At 34.5% G+C, this 20,031-nt stretch overlaps 1 protein-coding gene across 1 annotated transcript; it reads right to left on the bottom strand.

Moving 5' to 3' along the window:
• Positions 1-241: 241 nt before the first annotated feature.
• LOC128180717 (SCO-spondin-like) lies at positions 242-19,993 on the bottom strand. The gene is made up of 53 exons (XM_052848849.1): positions 19,917-19,993; positions 19,682-19,823; positions 18,972-19,136; positions 18,800-18,876; positions 18,561-18,702; positions 17,627-17,791; positions 17,455-17,531; positions 17,221-17,362; positions 16,514-16,678; positions 16,342-16,418; positions 16,103-16,244; positions 15,395-15,559; positions 15,223-15,299; positions 14,989-15,130; positions 14,282-14,446; positions 14,110-14,186; positions 13,871-14,012; positions 13,157-13,321; positions 12,985-13,061; positions 12,746-12,887; positions 12,037-12,201; positions 11,865-11,941; positions 11,626-11,767; positions 11,020-11,184; positions 10,847-10,935; positions 10,612-10,735; positions 10,363-10,509; positions 10,239-10,271; positions 10,014-10,102; positions 9,136-9,259; positions 8,876-9,022; positions 8,635-8,720; positions 8,325-8,466; positions 7,516-7,716; positions 7,191-7,276; positions 6,847-6,970; positions 6,491-6,637; positions 5,913-5,998; positions 5,600-5,741; positions 5,256-5,414; positions 5,078-5,160; positions 4,763-4,898; positions 4,402-4,536; positions 4,041-4,135; positions 3,427-3,562; positions 3,186-3,329; positions 2,932-3,017; positions 2,398-2,527; positions 2,059-2,205; positions 1,669-1,857; positions 1,248-1,444; positions 732-894; positions 242-622 (listed from the first exon to the last, which is right to left on the bottom strand). Exons 1-53 carry the CDS (start codon positions 19,989-19,991, stop codon positions 543-545), a joined length of 6,717 nt encoding a protein of 2,238 aa, XP_052704809.1. The 5' UTR covers positions 19,992-19,993; the 3' UTR covers positions 242-542.
• Between the last annotated feature and the right edge of the window lie 38 nt (positions 19,994-20,031).

Here is a 20,031-nt window from a genome sequence, read left to right on the forward strand (position 1 = left end):
GTGAAAGATTTTTTTTTCAGGTTTGCCTTTAATTATTGTTATCATTTATACTTGTTCAACTCTTTTTGTTGTTGTTGATATTACGGTTTACATTACTTTTATCGTCCCCATGCGCGGATCTAGACAATTTTTCCCGGGGGGGGGGGTGTCCGATTTTATGATGTAATTTTAACGAAATTTGAATTTCGCAGGAGGGCGCTGGCTAGTTGTGTATGAATATTTTACATTAAATACACAAAGATAATTGCAAGGAAAGTTTATTAAAACAAAACAAGAGATCATACAAATAACAAAATGAAGACATAAAAAATAATGTGTTTGCACAACAATTGAAATCCGTTACTTTCATAATCAGCTAATAATTAGCAGTTAGAATACACGGTTTTGGAAGAGGATCAAACGTATGTATTCATGCACCTTTTCGAATGAGAAGGACTTTTACCCCCGGTTTGATATGAAGAGATAGTCGAAAGATATGCACAAGTGTATTGTCCATTGGGCTTTTGAGTTTATTTCCGAAAAAAATGTTACTTTGGTCAACCTCAAGATAACAGAGATGGTCCAAGGAATACCCCAAGTGTAATAGTTATCAACAGTATCCACCATGACTTCTTCACATGACCTGCAATTTTAAAAAAAATGCAATCTTTCAAGGTTTTGAAATACAATTCTTTATTGAGCATTAAATACTTAAAAGCTATCAATATTAGTTCAGACGACTAAAAGCTTACCCGAACCACTTTTACAGTTTGCTATTTGGGATATTTTACACTCTGCATAAGAAATCTCTTCGTCACTTCCGTCATCGCAGTCGTTGGCGCAGTCGCACTTGAAGGATGCATCGATGCAAGTAATGCCACCGCTCTTGCAAGTAAACCAACCAGGGGGACATTTCTACATTGAATTAAAAAACAATACAAAAATAGACCGACACACATACCACCTATTTAAAATCATACACGTATAAAATAAGTGGATATATAATCGTAAAATATGGAGTCCACGACCAAATACGTTTATTTCCTATCATTTGACGTAAATCTAAATGTATCAACAGCTTTGTACACCAGGCATGATGCATCTTCTTTCAAAGTAAAGGGACTAGTAAACAAGTGGACGGGCCAATTTTCTTGTATGTTTTGATTAATAGATTAAGATAAGAAAAATAGATGTTTAGTAAACATGACATTTCATTTTATTCTAAATATTTCTAATATATATTCAAATTGATTCATCTGGACACATACATTGATATATTTCCCTGAAGACGGTAAGGGACAAAGAATGGTATTGCAGTCGTCTAGCTGCATTATGTTTCCGGTGCAGTTGGTGCCTCCATGCGCAGGTGCGGGTGAGTCACACTTCCTCTCACGGTGTTGTTTTCCGCCCCCGCAAGTCTTCGAACACAAGGCCCATGGTCCCCAAGTTCCCCAACTTCCATCCACTGTTTAGTAAGAAGCATATTAAAAAATTAGATTCTTTAAGAATGTCAAATTGTTGAATGTATTTGCATTTGGACATGCGCGTATTATGTTTTATCGCTAAAAATTTTGCGTTTTTTTGTCATTTCTAAATAGGAAATGTAAACTGAAATTCTAAATTAAATTTTAGAACTCGAAAACAACCATAAACAAACAGATTAACATAGGATATTTATTTCAAGGTTACCGGCACAAGCTTGGGTATTGCAATCTCTGGATTCTGAAGAATCTCCGGTACAGTTCTTGCCACCATGTGCTGGAGTCGGCTGGGAGCAAGATCTTACTCTTTCAGAGGTTCCACCCCCGCACGTTTTCGAACAAGAGGACCAAGCAGCCCAGTCTGTAAATCCACCGTCTACTGGGGACTGAACGCCGCCTGAAAAGACACCAATCGTAAGCTCTTTAAAATTCAACCGTTCTTAAACCTCCCATTTAAAGAGTTTTCCAACATTCTTAATTATAACGGAATTAACATTCCAGTTTTTCCAGTATGATCACAGGAAATTTAACCAAGAAGATCACAAGAAATAATAAAAGTTGCATTTTGATAAAAAAAAAAAAAAAAAGTGCTTGGTACCTGCACAGAGGGTGCCTGTGCACGGTTCTTCCTCCACGGGGTCCCCGGCACACTCAGTGGAAGCACAGTCCCTTGTTCTCTGTCTCTTGTAAACATTGTTCACTTGAACCACCTTCCAAGAGGTCCACAGCTGCCATACACCATACACTGGAATTGTTCACAAAGAGAATGAAAACATTTTTGCTAAGTATTAAAAATATTTCATACATATTTCATATATATTTAGGCCTACTTTCCGAGACGAATATTTATTATTATAAATTGACAATAAACATGAAAATTCTATATATGTAAAAAAAAGACGTTAATCTCGAGGAAGACATGAATTCTGGGACGAACCGTCATTGCAGTATGCACTGTTACAACAGAAGGTACAGGAAATGGCGTCACACCACGGTTTACATCCGCCCTTCGGCTTGCAGCCCTTGGTGACGCGTTTTGTCGCTCTTACTACTGTTGTTCCACATGTCTAAAACAACAATATGTACAAGTTGTTTTAAGTGAGCTGGGTGGTCAATCAACTACTTATCAGAGCTGCTTAAAACTTTTTAATATGATATTATTTTACCATATGCTATTATTCATTCAAGAGAAGTTCGAGATTCGAGAAGTCGAATATTTCATCTTTTACTATGAATATTTTCTATATGTTTTTTTCAAAGCGCTTTGTCTGAAGAAGTAAAATATATAAATATAGCCTTAAAATAGCCAAGATCGTCCAGTCCTCTAAAAAGTTTAAATTAAGATATCCTTTTTTTCTATTTAGCTAAAGGATCGAATTGAGAACGCCATTATGATAGTGAAAAAAAGGTTGTGTTAAAAGTTGGAAAAGAAAACACATGAAATCTAACTATATATATATATTTTACTTACATCATCGTTAGAAGAACATGTCTGGAAACCATTTTTATTGCATGCTTCATTTGATGTTGCATTGTTACAACTCTGACATCTAAATTCTGTAAGTGAATTATTTTTAGAAGTGAGGAATATGTAGGTAAACCGATTTTAATTTATAAACTTAATTTTGGATGGACATATTCAAATAAGTACAAATTCAATTTTGGATGGACATTTTCAAATTAGTACGAATTCAATATATACTTAGTATTTTCAGTAAAACTCACGCTGGCAAATTGGCCCAGAACAAGGTATTGTCTCAATGCCTCCTCCAGAACACTCGATGGATGTGCAAGTCCGTGACCGGGTCATCATACTTCCCTTATTACCAGTAACCGACCAGGGGGCCCATAGTCCCCAAGTACCATATTCTGTTGTGGTCAAATTTAAGTCAGGTCTAACTTGTTAAACAGACAACGGAAATATGTTTGCATTTTTAACAACAATTAAATATTCAAGATGGCCGACCTTCATTACACTTGGATCCCGTGCAACAAAATGTACATGTCTGACTTCCGGCTGTACAGGAAGTGGAACAGGAAGATGGCGCTGAGCAGCTTTTTGAAATTTGACCACTTCCTCTCACAACAGTGGTTTTACAAGCCTTTGAAGATCGTGATAAAGATGTAGATTATAATTTTTATATTGATGTTTAGGAAATGAAACAATGAATTATATAGATTTAAACATATTCAAACAAACGCTGCATTTACGTCCCAATTAGTTTTCTATTAAAGCATATTCAAGTACATGTTTCGCATATTTGTTATCAGTGTTTTAATTCTTTTTACTTCATTTTAAATCAATAACACAGCTGTGATTGAATAACAACGTAGTATTAACGGAATAGAGTTTCAGTAGTATCTAAAATGTATTGTATTGGAATTTTTCCGAGACCTCCAATTTAAAAGTCCATTTGGTTTGAGTTATTGCGTTGACAATTGGGATACTTTACCTATTTTTTAAGTAAGAACAGTCGTAATTTAGTTTTAAACATTTTTTGTAGCACACTACATGTATAATAGTGTTAATATATGGTATGTTTGCTTTTAAATACTGAATGTCTGTTTCGTCAGACATACCTGTTGGTCAGCAGGACATGTTACTAAGCTTCCGAATCGGCATTCAGCATTAGTAAGGGCGTTTGTGCAGCTTCTACACTGGAAGTTTTGTACACCTCAAAGAAAAATTAAACCTCTAATAATAAAGTCTTAACTTAAATTATAATTTAAACATCTAACAAGCCTTTTTATATATCAAACAAAAAAACATATTGTGTCCACAATCAAAAACACGTTTAGAAGACGCAAAATTGCAATATACACTGGTAGCTTAGCAACGATTATGTAAATTTAAAAAAATAAGTCAGCCTACGGAAAAGTGCTGTCAGTTCTTTCATTACTTTGATTATTTTTGAATTTGTAGACGTTTTGTATTGAATACCTGTACAAGAGGACCCTGTACACGCTTCCTCTTCCTCGCCTTCCCCGGAGCATTCTAACGTAGCGCACGTGCGGGTTCTTGTCTTCTTGCCATTCTTTAATGACCATGCACTCCATGGCACCCACTCGCCATATTCTTTTCAAATTTGTATAGGTATGTGAGAGAATAAGCAAATATCCAGACAAAGGAAACAATTGTTTATATTCAAATTCCTGGAAAGAATCCTAGATTGTTCTTGGAATTTTTTTTAATTAATTGCTTTAGGCGAAAACTATCCAAACACAAAACTTTGTCACAAGAAAATTGTCAAGAACAGTTTGAAAATCCCATAATTAATAAGATTCATCATACATAAAGTTACCTTCGTTACAGTTATCTCCTTGGCAACAGAAAGTACAAATGGCGGAGTTTCCGTGACAAAGTGATATACACGATGATGTGGGTGTGCATTTCTTGGTCAAAGCTTTTGTTCGACGATCAACTTTCGTTTCACAAGACTGTGGAGAAAACGTGTCATATTTTGCTACTCAATTGTTATTGCAAATAAGATCTACATGTACTATATATTTTCCAAAAAAAAAAAACGTGGCAAAACAGCAACTGTCTTGGTAATTAAATAAGCAACGAATAGCATCTTGGTATAAATCTTTGATAACTGGGTTAAAGAATGGGCTACCTGATCAGCTGAACAAATCTCTATCTTCTGTTTGTTACATTCTCCATTATTTTTTACATTGTTACAACGTTGGCATTGTGAAGCTGAAAAAAACAGCAAAATATAAATTTCGTTTGAAACCCATAAAACTTTTTGGCACAGGGAATTTCCAAATGATACAAAGTGATTAATACTATACATTGTGCGCAGGCGGCCGTATTGCATCCTCTTTCCTCAGATGCTGGTCCATCGCAGGGCATTGTGGTAGAAGAACACGTCCTTGACCTACTCTGCTTACCACCTCCGCATCGTTTACTACAGGAAGTCCACAAGCTCCACGTATCATATGCTCCATAACCTAAAAACACAATTTGCAAATGTCAATCATAATTAAATAAATTACCGGTTCACTTGTTTCTATAATTTTGAAAAAGACTGTGCTCGTAAATAAGCTAGTGTTACAAAAAAAATAAATTTTGAAGGATTTTGATTTTTTTTTAAAAGCGGTGTTATATTGTCTGGGTCTCTGTCACAAACCCCTACCTTCATTTTCATTGCAAAGTGACCCCTTGCAACAGGTAACACAGAATTTATCTTTTGGATCACATGATGCTTTGCAGCTTTTTTCTTTCGCGCATTTCTTTGTTATTTCTGTCTTATCCTTCTCCACTCGAGTTTCACAAGTCTGAAAATAAGACGTTGTAATCAAAGTAAGGTATTATTTTTTTGAAAAATAATGTGTGGCCTGAATGGAATGATCAATGTTTAAAATACACATATTACATGTTTAGTACCAACAATTATAAATTTTCCCAAATGGACTTTGATAACGAACCAAATTAGCAACTAAACTTACATCTTCATCCTTTTTGCATGTTTCTATTGTAGAACAGTCGCTGTTTTTCTTTCCTTTCTTACACACGTAACACCTTTGAGTATATCCTACATACATAAACAGACAATACCGGTTACTCCTTTAAAAAAATCCCCAATTCAATCAACAATTCATATACAATTATACAGTGTAACATGCAACATGTTTCTCTGTTCTTTATCAAAATCGTTCATATAGCACAGACAACAAACAGAAATTGCACGAATACTACAAAATTGAAAATACTATAGTTCATTGTATTTTCATATCCTGTAAAATATCATCCCGTTATATTGACTAAAAACATTGCTGGCCTTAAAACTGATAATTTCTGATATTTACTGATATTGTGTTGTTATAACTAATAATGTCTGATATTTACAGATAAATGAACAGTTGCTATTGATATTTGTTGAATTTTTTTTATATTCACCGATATTTACTGGTGCTTTTGCTGTGTGGTATTTTCTGAGGTTAACTGTAGGTACTGGGATTTACTGAGAACATTCTCTTTAGAGCCAGAAAATTTTCAGCAGATTAAATTGTATACTAGCACATACCAGAACACAGCAATGGAGTGCATGGTTTGGTCTCAGTGGTATCTTCAGAGCACTCCTCGCTTGTACAATTTCGCGTTCGTTCAAGGTGTTTTTTCCCTTTGTTGGTCTTTTCTTTCCAAGATGACCAGGGGCTGTAAGTGCCAAACTCTACCAAGACATACCTTTCTTAACTCAGTACAATAAAAAAAAAACCAGGTCTGAAGAATTTTGAACATTAAAACATTATTGACAACAGTGTTGAGCAACATTTTGCTTTTATTCCAGTTATGTTATTAACATTATACTGCCTTCATACTATGGCAAAAAAACGACAGTACGCAATTTTAACGTGAGTAAAATATCAATTATCAGCATACCCTCATTACAACCAGCAGACGAGCAGCAGAAAGTACATGCATTAGAGTTACAGCCGGGCTTACAGGATGGTGTGCATGCTTTCATGACAGTCTTTGATTTTTTATCAACCCTAGTACCACACAGCTGCAAAGATTGGCACACTGTAGTATACAGAATTCTTAATTCGTGGTAATGATGATACATTCATACTTTTTCACATTTAGCCCCCCCCCCCCCCCCAAAAAAAAAAAATAAAAACGCAAAGCCCTAACGCCAATCGGTTATCTATTCATAATAAAAGTACATGTAAATCAATTTAAAATGTTCGTCAAGTTTCAAAGATCTTGCACGAGCAGGGCCATACCTGTTGACCTTTAGGACAAGCCTGGATTCCTTTTTTATTACATTTCTTGTTGTTCTTCTCGTGGCTGCATACGAAACATCCATGCTCTGCACAACATAATTAAATCTCAATTATTTTTTAAAATTACTTTATATTCTTTCCTCATTTTATTTTACAACACAATATTATTTACCTCCCGATGTGTATATAATAATGTCAACAGATCATTATTATCAGAATGGTTTAAATTACTCTTGCTTGCAGGTTACAATATGTTGTGCTGGTATTGTATTCTTAAAACGAAAATATCCTACAAAATACTAGCAAAGAAAAGGTGCATCCGTACGTGCTGGATTCCAGGTGGCAGTAACAGGCGCTGAGGTAGTGGGAGCAGCACATGCCTGTGTGTTACAATCCTTCTCCTCCTCAGGTGACCCTGGGCAAGGCATGTCGGTGGAGGAGCAGTCCCTCTTCCTTTTCATGAGTCCTCCTCCGCACTGTTTGCTGCATACAGTCCATGGTCCCCATTTGCTCCATTCTGAATATCCTGTATCCAGTACAATGTAAACGTAAAATATTCCTCTTTTCACAGTTTTTATTGTCTTTCGAATTCTTTTTGTAACAGAGCTCTTTGAAGTATTAAGTTTAGTCTTGAAATTAGATTATTTTCTTCTGATTCGTTCATCTAACAAATTATATACGCTAAAGCGCTATACCCTGCTTTACTAAGTTTTCATTTTGGGTTATTTTATATTCTTCAAAAAACCAATGTTTAACAAAACTATACTATAATTTCGTGTTAACTTTGCGTTTTACCATATGCGTAATACAAATAACGTATATGTTACAAGTATGCTCAGAGAGACCATTTCTTTCTTTTGCTAAACTGGAAGAATTAAATCTCTTTACTATGCAATGAACTGAGTTTCCTATTGCTTTATCAACACATAAGTGTGAAAAGCATTATGTGCTGGTGAAGTTGTTACGCTGTTAACAATTAAGAATTGTTATACATGTCCATGTCGAAGAAAACAATATTGCAGTACAAACTTTTTTTTATAATAATAATAATCAAACAAGTGCATTGTAATTTACAGTATCATTAAAACAGTGGTATATCAGTGATGTTAATATTGCTGTTTGCACACAGCCTACCATCATCCTTGTTACAGAGCGATCCTGTGCAGCATTTGACACAGGAATCATCGCTAGGATTACATTTTGTCTTGCAACTCTTCGTTTTTACGCATTTTTTAGTTATCTTGGTTTCTTTCTTATACACGCGAGTTTCACAGGACTGAAACGACGTTTTCAAATACATGAATATATTTCACTGGAATATTTTGAAAACTGTTGGGAAAGTTTTTTCATCGACTCTTACACTTTATGATGCATTCTACAGTAACTTGCATTTTACATTACAAGAGACCTATCATCAGATAACATATAAAGACATTTTATATACCTCTTCGTCGGATTTGCAAGTCTCAATCTTTGTGCAGTCACTATTCTTTTTTCCATTCCCACATACATGGCATTTTTGTCCAGCAGCTAGTATATGTAAAAATACACACTTTTCATAACGTATGAACTATAACAAGTCATTATTGATATTTAATAGTTTTTTTAATCTTTAGTTTGATTCATGGGAATAATTTTAGAGGCATTTCAAAAGTAGTAAACTTTAGGTTAGCACTACATCTCACCTTTACAAAGGCCAGGTGTGCAAGGTTTAGTTTCTCTACTTTTCTCTGAACACATTTCACCTAGGCATGACCTGTTCCGAGCTAGTATATCAACATTGTTTGATGATTCTTGAACCCACGATGTCCATGGACCAAATGAACCATATTCTACGTTAGAAAATAATATAAAAAGATATTTTCTAAACAAACACCTTAATAAATAGAATGTCAATAAATGTATGCAAGTTTTAATTCGTTATATGGAATGGAGTTCTACTTACTCTCGTTGCAACCTGGGGTGTTGCAACAGTATATGCACGCTCTTTTGTCACAATATGAGTTGCAAACCGCAGTACAGACTTTTATAATCTTTTTTGATTTTTTATCGATACGAGTTCCACAGATCTGAAAATTTTGATGTCAAACTTTAAAGAATTTTACAATTATAGTTAAACAGTTATAGTTATACATAGTTTAAAAAAAAGTTTGATTTCATCAAATAAGTATAATTCTCAGGACTCTTATACAAAATAATATTCATGTACGATTCATAAAGATTATTATAAGAGAAGTTTGATCCAAAGCCTCAGATCCAGTTGCAAGGCGTGGATCATCAGATCAAACGAGACGCGAAGTAACGAAAAATGGTTCGCCTCTATGAATCAAATAACAATTATGATAATAAATCTATATTTCTAATACCATTTTTACATTGTTTACTTATTCAACTAAAACACCATTAAACGTTTTCTTAAAAGAACTCGCTAAAAACAGACGTCATATATTTTGTGCACTACGTCATCTGTTTTTGAGAGTGGAGATATGGATTTCACAGTGTGGTGAATCGGAAAATCAGACCACAGTCTGAGGTCTCATATTTAAACAAAAATGTTTAAAGTCTTCTTACTGGTTAACGTTAACGTAGAGTCTATCGCTAAACCAAATGTGAATGAAAGGAATATGCCTTACAGATATCCTTATTGCTGTCTTTTTGACGAAATGACGTTACATTATGTATACTTCAAAATTGTAAATTGTACGTAATCTTCAAAAACGGATGTTCATATGTTCATGAAATCAAAAGACTTGATTAACATGGTCGTGGACAAAATCCATGAATCATTAAAACTGCATTATGTTATAAACAGTCTAGACTTACATTCTGACCTCCTCCGCAGGTTACAAACCTTCCTTTAGTATTACACTCTTCATTGGATTTGGCGTTACTGCATGTATAACAACCAAACTCTGTGAAATACAAAAGTAGATTATTTCATTCATTATTCTTGAAGACTAAAAGAAGAGATACCATTCTGAAATGCAAAAATTAAATTGATTTTATTACAAACTTTTATGCCAACTTTTAAGAGTGAGATGAACTTACGTGTTGGTTTCGTTACCGGTGGTGCTGTGCTTGCTAAAATACAAGGTATAAATTGTAATCTCAGTGTTATACATATATTTATTCTAAGCAAAACTATTAAAAGGACTGATAAAACATTGCATACTTGAACAAAGTGATGGAGTACAATCCTTAGTTTCTTCCACATCACCCGAACATTCCCCTGATGTACATGTGCGCATCCTTTTGAGTTTTTCTACATTCTTCACAGTCTCTTGTTTCCAGTTTGACCACAAACTGTATGTGCCATATTCTAAAAAAAATTAAAGAAACTCGATTTTAGATACTCCAGTACATAAAAGTTACCCAAATCGCATACTGACACAAACAAAAGGTAAGAAATGGTGCATTATACCTTCATTACAGTTTGGAGTATTGCAACAGAAGGTACAGGTATTAGAATCACATCTTGGAGTACATGCGGACGCACACGTTTTTAGAGTTTTCTTTGTCTTTCGATCCACCATAACCCCACATTTCTTTATGAAACAAATAACGCAAATGCTCATTGCAGTGAAAGTGTTTTTCAAACACGCATAAGTAATTCATTTCAGTTACACGCATATCTACGGTAATCATATTTAACGTACGTTCTGGCCAGCCTGACATGTAAGCGATCCTCTTTGCTTGTTACATTCTTTATTCGAACTTGAAAGACTGCATGAAAAACATTTCAGCTCTGCAAACAAAACATTCAAAGAACATTATATAATATCTAAATTGGTGGCCTTTCTAGTTTCTATAACTGTGTGGTACTTCTTACTGTTATTAGAGCAGGCCTTTGTGTTACAGTCTTCCTCTTCTGTAGTATCGTCAGAGCATGGAATGTCACCCGTTGATGCACACTCTCTGCTCCTGCTTCGCTTGCCTCCTCCACACGCTTTGCTACAAGTTGACCAAGCACCCCAGTTCTTGAACTCAGCATAACCTACGTGAAGTTAGATCAAACGTTTTAGTATAGAGTAAATCTATAAAGACTTCACAACATTTTGATAATTCAAATCTTCACACTGGAGTTCAAAAACATTGTATAACACGTTCATTCTATATCGAATTTTAAAATCTGTATTTGAAATAAAAAAATTTTTTTCGAAATTACTGTTTAATTGTTCTTTATTGCCACCATCATAACCAAATTCTCTCATACATTTGTAAATTATCAAATAAAATAAAAAAAAGTCAATGTTTTAATGCATTCCATACTTCTTTATGCCTTTTTTATATCATAGACATATGTTTCACTGACATACCCATTTGTAGAATAATTTGCATTTATTCGAATATTCTTTGCAATTATTTCGTGAAGTGCAAATTATTGGTTGTAATATCTCATTTAAGTTCAACCTTTTGAAAACATGTTCAATATTACCTTGGTCCTTGTTACACAAGTCTCCAGTACAACACAAAGTGCAGTCCTTATCTTTCTTGTCACATTTAGGCTTACAGTCTTTTGTCTTCTTGCATTTCTTCTCGATGTCAGCTCCATTCCGTTTGATTTTAGTTTCACAGGACTGCAAGAAATATGTTCGTAAGCATAAAATCGAATCTTGATATTTCAGCTGATCAGAATCGTTTCACAATCAATTTTCTTGTCGCCATTTGATTTACCTGTTCGTCCCGTTTACATGTTTCGGTCTTCGTGCAATCGCTATTCTTTTTCCCTTTGCAATAGAAGCATCTCATCACTGAAAAATAAAAACATCATGACAATCATGACCGCTCCGACAACCCTACAAAGCTTTACCGCAAAAGTCATTCTAACTTAAGTAACATTTCTGACCGTTTGTAGCGCAGGCATTTGTGTTACAGTCTTCCTCTTCTGTAGTATCGTCAGAGCATGGAATGTCACCCGTCGATGAACACTCTCTGTTCCTGCTTCGCTTGCCTCCTCCACACGCTTTGCTACAAGATGACCATGCACCCCAATTCTTGAACTCGGCATAACCTAAATGTGTACAGATCACAGTTATATATGGAATCATTCCTTGTTGATATTGCAAACATTTTACCATTCAGATCATCAAATAGGAGTTTACAATCACTTTCTTTCGAATTCTGAAACAGTTAAATAGTTTATTATGTTTTTAAGGTTCTAAATGTACCAATTTTTGATACTTTTTATTTCTTCGAATATACACTGTCAATGAGCATACTACTAATAGACGTTATCATTACATACATCTTTTCAAAATATTGTAGGTTGTTACTCTTAAACAAGTTCATGTAATGATCGATGTTTTCATGCTAGATGTATGTTTTTATACTCATTTCCCTCGTGGACATTTACGTCATTAAAAGATTCATTTGGTTTCGTACCACATTTTTAAAAGGCTTCATTAACAGGAATGATTGCCTTTCATTCAATTTTGCAGAATTAATATATTTAGTTGTAAAATGAAATATTCTGTGTCCTTATTATAATTAAATGCAATCGATCAGTTGTAATGAATTATTCAGTTTTATCTAATTGAACACGTGTTCAATATTACCTTGGTCCTTGTTACACAAGTCTCCAGTACAACACAGGGTACAGTCCTTATCTTTCTTGTCACATTTAGGCTTACAGTCTTTTGTCTTCTTGCATTTCTTCTCGATGTCAGCTCCATTCCGTTTGATCTTAGTTTCACAGGACTGCAAGAAATATGCTCGTAAGCACAAAATCGAATCCTGATATTTCAGCTGATCAGAATCGTTTCACAATCAATTTTCTTGTCGCCATTTGATTTACCTGTTCGTCCCGTTTACATGTTTCGGTCTTCGTGCAATCGCTATTCTTTTTCCCTTTGCAATAGTAGCATCTCATCACTGAAAAATAAAAACATCATGACAATCATGACCGCTCCGACAACCCTACAAAGCTTTACCGCAAAAGTCATTCTAACTTAAGTAACATTTCTGACCGTTTGTAGCGCAGGCATTTGTGTTACAGTCTTCCTCTTCTGTAGTATCGTCAGAGCATGGAATGTCACCCGTCGATGAACACTCTCTGCTCCTGCTTCGCTTGCCTCCTCCACACGCTTTGCTACAAGATGACCATGCACCCCAATTCTTGAACTCGGCATAACCTAAATGTGTACAGATCACAGTTATATATGGAATCATTCCTTGTTGATATTGCAAACATTTTACCATTCAGATCATCAAATAGGAGTTTACAATCACTTTCTTTCGAATTCTGAAACAGTTAAATACTACATTATGTTTTTAAGGTTCTAAATGTACCAATTTTTGATACTCTTTATTTCTTCGATTATACACTGTCAATGAGCATACTACTAATAGACGTTATCATTACATACATCTTTTCAAAATATAGTAAGTTGGTACTCATAAACAAGTTCATGTAATCATCGATGTTTTCATGCTAGATGTATGTTTTTATACTCATTTCCCTCGTGGACATTTACAATGTACGTCATTAAAAGATTCATTTGTTTCGTACCACATTTTTAAAAGGCTTCATTAACAGGAATGATTGCCTTTTATTCAATTTTGCAGAATTAATATATGTATTTGGAAATGAAATATTCTGTGTCCTTATCATAATTAAATGCAATTGATCAGTTGTAATGAATTATTCAGTTTTATCTAATTGAACACGTGTTCAATATTACCTTGGTCCTTGTTACACAAGTCTCCAGTACAACACAGGGTACAGTCCTTATCTTTCTTGTCACATTTAGGCTTACAGTCTTTTGTCTTCTTGCATTTCTTCTCGATGTCAGCTCCATTCCGTTTGATCTTAGTTTCACAGGACTGCAAGAAATATGCTCGTAAGCACAAAATCGAATCTTGATATTTCAGCTGATCAGAATCGTTTCACAATCAATTTTCTTGTCGCCATTTGATTTACCTGTTCGTCCCGTTTACATGTTTCGGTCTTCGTGCAATCGCTATTCTTTTTCCCTTTGCAATAGTAGCATCTCATCACTGAAAAATAAAAACATCATGACAATCATGACCGCTCCGACAACCCTACAAAGCTTTACCGCAAAAGTCATTCTAACTTAAGTAACATTTCTGACCGTTTGTAGCGCAGGCATTTGTGTTACAGTCTTCCTCTTCTGTAGTATCGTCAGAGCATGGAATGTCACCCGTCGATGAACACTCTCTGCTCCTGCTTCGCTTGCCTCCTCCACACGCTTTGCTACAAGATGACCATGCACCCCAATTCTTGAACTCGGCATAACCTAAATGTGTACAGATCACAGTTATATATGGAATCATTCCTTGTTGATATTGCAAACATTTTACCATTCAGATCATCAAATAGGAGTTAACAATCACTTTCTTTCGAATTTTGAAACAGTTAAATACTACATTATGTTTTTAAGGTTCTAAATGTACCAATTTTTGATACTCTTTATTTCTTCGATTATACACTGTCAATGAGCATACTAGTAATAGACGTTATCATTACATACATCTTTTCAAAATATAGTAAGTTGTTACTTATAAACAATTACATGTAATAATCGATGTTCTCATGCTAGATGTATGTATTTATACTCATTTCCCTCGTGGACATTTACGTCATTAAAAGATTCATTTGGTTTCGTACCACATTTTTAAAAGGCTTCATTAACAGGAATGATTGCCTTTTAATCAATTTTGCAGAATTAATATATTTAGTTGTAAAATGAAATATTCTGTGTCCTTATCATAATTAAATGCAATTGTTCAGTTATAATGATTTATTCACTTTTATCTAATTGAACACGTTGAACATTACCTTGGTCCTTGTTACACAAGTCTCCAGTACAACACAGGGTACAGTCCTTATCTTTCTTGTCACATTTAGGCTTACAGTCTTTTGTCTTCTTGCATTTCTTCTCAATGTCAGCTCCATTCCGTTTGATCTTGGTTTCACAGGACTGTAAAAAAATATAATAATTAAATCGTATCTTGATATTTCAGCTGATCAGAATCGTTTCACAATCAATTTTCTTGTCGCCATTTGATTTACCTGTTCGTCCCGTTTACATGTTTCGGTCTTCGTGCAATCGCTATTCTTTTTCCCTTTGCAATAGTAGCATCTCATCACTGAAAAATAAAAACATCATGACAATCATGACCGCTCCGACAACTCTACAAAGCTTTACCGCAAAAGTTATTCTAACTTAAGTAACATTTCTGACCGTTTGTAGCGCAGGCATTTGTGTTACAGTCTTCCTCTTCTGTAGTATCGTCAGAGCATGGAATGTCACCCGTCGATGAACACTCTCTGCTCCTGCTTCGCTTGCCTCCTCCACACGCTTTGCTACAAGATGACCATGCACCCCAATTCTTGAACTCGGCATAACCTAAATGTGTACAGATCACAGTTATATATGGAATCATTCCTTGTTGATATTGCAAACATTTTACCATTCAGATCATCAAATAGGAGTTTACAATCACTTTCTTTCGAATTCTGAAACAGTTAAATACTACATTATGTTTTTAAGGTTCTAAATGTACCAATTTTTGATACTCTTTATTTCTTCGATTATACACTGTCAATGAGCATACTACTAATAGACGTTATCATTACATACATCTTTTCAAAATATAGTAAGTTGGTACTCATAAACAAGTTCATGTAATCATCGATGTTTTCATGCTAGATGTATGTTTTTATACTCATTTCCCTCGTGGACATTTACGTCATTAAAAGATTCATTTGGTTTCGTACCACTTTTTTAAAAGGCTTCATTAACAGGAATGATTGCCTTTTATTCAATTTTGCAGAATTAATATATGTATTTGGAAATGAAATATTCTGTGTCCTTATCATAATTAAATGCAATTGATCAGTTGTAATGAATTATTCAGTTTTATCTAATTGAACACGTGTTCAATATTACCTTGGTCCTTGTTACACAAGTCTCCAGTACAACACAGGGTACAGTCCTTATCTTTCTTGTCACATTTAGGCTTACAGTCTTTTGTCTTCTTGCATTTCTTCTCGATGTCAGTTCCATTCCGTTTGATCTTAGTTTCACAGGACTGCAAGAAATATGCTCGTATTCACAACATCGAATCTTGATATTTCAGCTGATCAGAATCGTTTCACAATCAATTTTCTTGTCGCCATTTGATTTACCTGTTCGTCCCGTTTACATGTTTCGGTCTTCGTGCAATCGCTATTCTTTTTCCCTTTGCAATAGTAGCATCTCATCACTGAAAAATAAAAACATCATGACAATCATGACCGCTCCGACAACCCTACAAAGCTTTACCGCAAAAGTCATTCTAACTTAATTAACATTTCTGACCGTTTGTAGCGCAGGCATTTGTGTTACAGTCTTCCTCTTCTGTAGTATCGTCAGAGCATGGAATGTCACCCGTCGATGAACACTCTCTGCTCCTGCTTCGCTTGCCTCCTCCACACGCTTTGCTACAGGATGACCATGCACCCCAATTCTTGAACTCGGCATAACCTAAATGTGTTCAGATCACAGTTATATATGGAATCATTCCTTGTTGATATTGCAAACATTTTACCATTCAGATCATCAAATAGGAGTTTACAATCACTTTCTTTCGAATTCTGAAACAGTTAAATACTACATTATGTTTTTAAGGTTCTAAATGTACCAATTTTTGATACTCTTTATTTCTTCGATTATTCACTGTCAATGAGCATACTAGTAATAGACGTTATCATTACATACATCTTTTCAAAATATAGTAAGTTGTTACTTATAAACAATTACATGTAATGATCGATGTTCTCATGCTAGATGTATGTTTTTATACTCATTTCCCTCGTGGACATTTACGTCATTAAAAGATTCATTTGGTTTCGTACCACATTTTTAAAAGGCTTCATTAACAGGAATGATTGTCTTTTATTCAATTTTGCAGAATTAATATATTTAGTTGTAAAATGAAATATTCTGTGTCCTTATTATAATTAAATGCAATTGTTCAGTTATAATGATTTATTCACTTTTATCTAATAGAACACGTTGAACATTACCTTGGTCCTTGTTACACAAGTCTCCAGTACAACACAGGGTACAGTCCTTATCTTTCTTGTCACATTTAGGCTTACAGTCTTTTGTTTTCTTGCATTTCTTCTCGATGTCAGCTCCATTCCGTTTGATCTTGGTTTCACAGGACTGAAAAAAAATATAATAATTAAATCGTATCTTGATACTTCAGCTGATCAGAATCGTTTCACAAACAATTTTTTAGTCGCCATTTTATTTACCAGTTCGTCCTGTTTACATGTTTCGGTCTTCGTGCAATCGCTATTCTTTTTCCCTTTGCAATAGTAGCATCTCATCACTGAAAAATAAAAACATCATGACAATCACGACCCCTCCGACAACCCTACAAAGCTTTACCGCAAAAGTCATTCTAACTTAAGTAACATCTCTGACCGTTTGTAGCGCAGGCACTTGTGTTACAGTCTTCCTCTTCTGTAGTATCGTCAGAACATGGAATGTCACCCGTCGATGAACACTCTCTGTTCCTGCTTCGCTTGCCTCCTCCACACGCTTTGCTACAGGATGACCATGCACCCCAATTCTTGAACTCGGCATAACCTAAATGTGTTCAGATCACAGTTATATATGGAATCATTCTTGTTGATATTGCAAACATTTTACCATTCAGATCATCAAATAGGAGTTTACAATCAGTTTTTTTCGAATTCTGAAACAGTTAAATACTACTTTACGTTTTAAAGGTTCTATATGTACCAATTTTTGATACTCTTTATTTCTTCGATTATACACTGTCAATGAGCATACTAGTAATAGACATTATCATTACCTACATCTTTTCAAAATATTGTAAATTGTTACTTATAAACAAGTACATGTAATAATCGATGTTTTAATGCTTGATGTATGTTTTTAATACTCATTTCTCTCATGGACATTCACTTCATCAAAAGATTTATTGTGTTTCGTACCACATACTGAGAAAGCTTCATTAACAGGAATGATTGTATTGTATTCCTTTTTGCAGAATTAATTTATGTATTTTGAAATGAAATATTATGTGTCCTTATTATAATTAAATGCAAGTGATCATACATTTGTAGATTATCCAACAAAATCAATAAAATAGTCAATGTTTTAGTCTTTCCATACGTCTTTGTGACTTTTTTCTTATCATTGACATATGTTTCACTGACATGCTCAGTTTCTTAATTCACCTAAGGATTCATTCATGTGAGTCTATCTTTTAATTTAGTAGAATGAATTGTATTTCATGGAATATTTTTTTTGCGATTATTTCGTTAAGTGCAAATTATTGGTTGTAATATCTCATTTAAGTTCAACCTTTTGAAAACATGTTCAATATTACCTTGGTCCTTGTTACACAAGTCTCCAGTACAACACAGGGTACAGTCCTTATCTTTCTTGTCACATTTAGACTTACAGTCTTTTGTTTTCTTGCATTTCTTCTCGATGTCAGCTCCATTCCGTTTGATCTTAGTTTCACAGGACTGCAAGAAATATGTTCGTAAGCATAAAATCGAATCTTGATATTACAGCTGATCAGAATCGTTTCACAATCAATTTTTTAGTCGCCATTTTATTTACCTGTTCGTCCTGTTTACATGTTTCGGTCTTCGTGCAATCGCTATTCTTTTTCCCTTTGCAATAGTAGCATCTCATCACTGAAAAATAAAAACATCATGACAATCATGACCGCTCCGACAACCCTACAAAGCTTTACCGCAAAAGTCATTCTAACTTAAGTAACATCTCTGACCGTTTGTAGCGCAGGCATTTGTGTTACAGTCTTCCTCTTCTGTAGTATCGTCAGAGCATGGAATGTCACCCGTCGATGAACACTCTCTGCTCCTGCTTCGCTTGCCTCCTCCACACGCTTTGCTACAAGATGACCACGCACCCCAATTCTTGAACTCGGCATAACCTTAATGTGTACAGATCACAGTTATATATGGAATCATTCCTTGTTGATATTGCAAACATTTTACCATTCAGATCATCAAACAAGAGTATATCAGTTTTTTTCGAATTCTGAAACAGTTAAATACTTCATTACGTTTTAAAGGTTCTAAATGTACCAATTTTTGATACTCTTTATTTCTTCGATTATACACTGTCAATGAGAAGCATACTAGTAATAGACGTTATCATTACATACATCTTTTCAAAATAAAGTAAGTTGTTACTCATAAACAAGTACATGTAATAATCGATGTTTTCATGCTAGATGTATTTTTTTCATACTCATTTCCCTCCTGGACATTTACGTCATTAAAAGATTCATTTGGTTTCGTACCACATTTTTAAAAGGCTTCATTAACAGGAATGATTGTCTTTTATTCAATTTTGCAGAATTAATATATTTAGTTGTTAAATGAAATATTCTGTGTCCTTATTATAATTAAATGCAATTGTTCAGTTGTAATGAATTATTCAGTTTTATCTAATTGAACACGTGTTCAATATTACCTTGGTCCTTGTTACACAAGTCTCCAGTACAACACAGCGTACAGTCCTTATCTTTCTTGTCACATTTAGGCTTACAGTCTTTTGTTTTCTTGCATTTCTTCTCGATGTCAGCTCCATTCCGTTTGATCTTGGTTTCACAGGACTGAAAAAAAAATATAATAATTAAATCATATCTTGATATTTCAGCTGATCGGAATTGTTTCAAAAGCAATTTTCTTGTCGCCATTTGATTTACCTTTTCGTCCTGTTTACATGTTTCGGTCTTCGTGCAATCGCTATTCTTTTTCCCTTTGCAATAGTAGCACCTCATCACTGAAAAAAAACATCATGACAATCATGACCGCTCCGAC

The sequence above is a fragment of the Crassostrea angulata genome, chromosome 4, assembly GCF_025612915.1.
Source record: "Crassostrea angulata isolate pt1a10 chromosome 4, ASM2561291v2, whole genome shotgun sequence".
NCBI classification, from domain to species: Eukaryota; Metazoa; Mollusca; class Bivalvia; order Ostreida; family Ostreidae; genus Magallana; species Magallana angulata.

Coding starts and splice junctions, on each gene's coding strand:
- LOC128180717 (XM_052848849.1), bottom strand. CDS start 19,991: ATGAGGTGCTACTATTGCAAAGGGAAAAAGAATAGCGATTGCACGAAG. Junction 11,185..11,625: donor CTTGTGTAACAAGGACCAAG/GTAATATTGAAC, acceptor AACTTCACGTAG/GTTATGCTGAGTTCAAGAAC. Junction 1,858..2,058: donor CACAGGCACCCTCTGTGCAG/GTACCAAGCACT, acceptor GTGTCTTTTCAG/GCGGCGTTCAGTCCCCAGTA.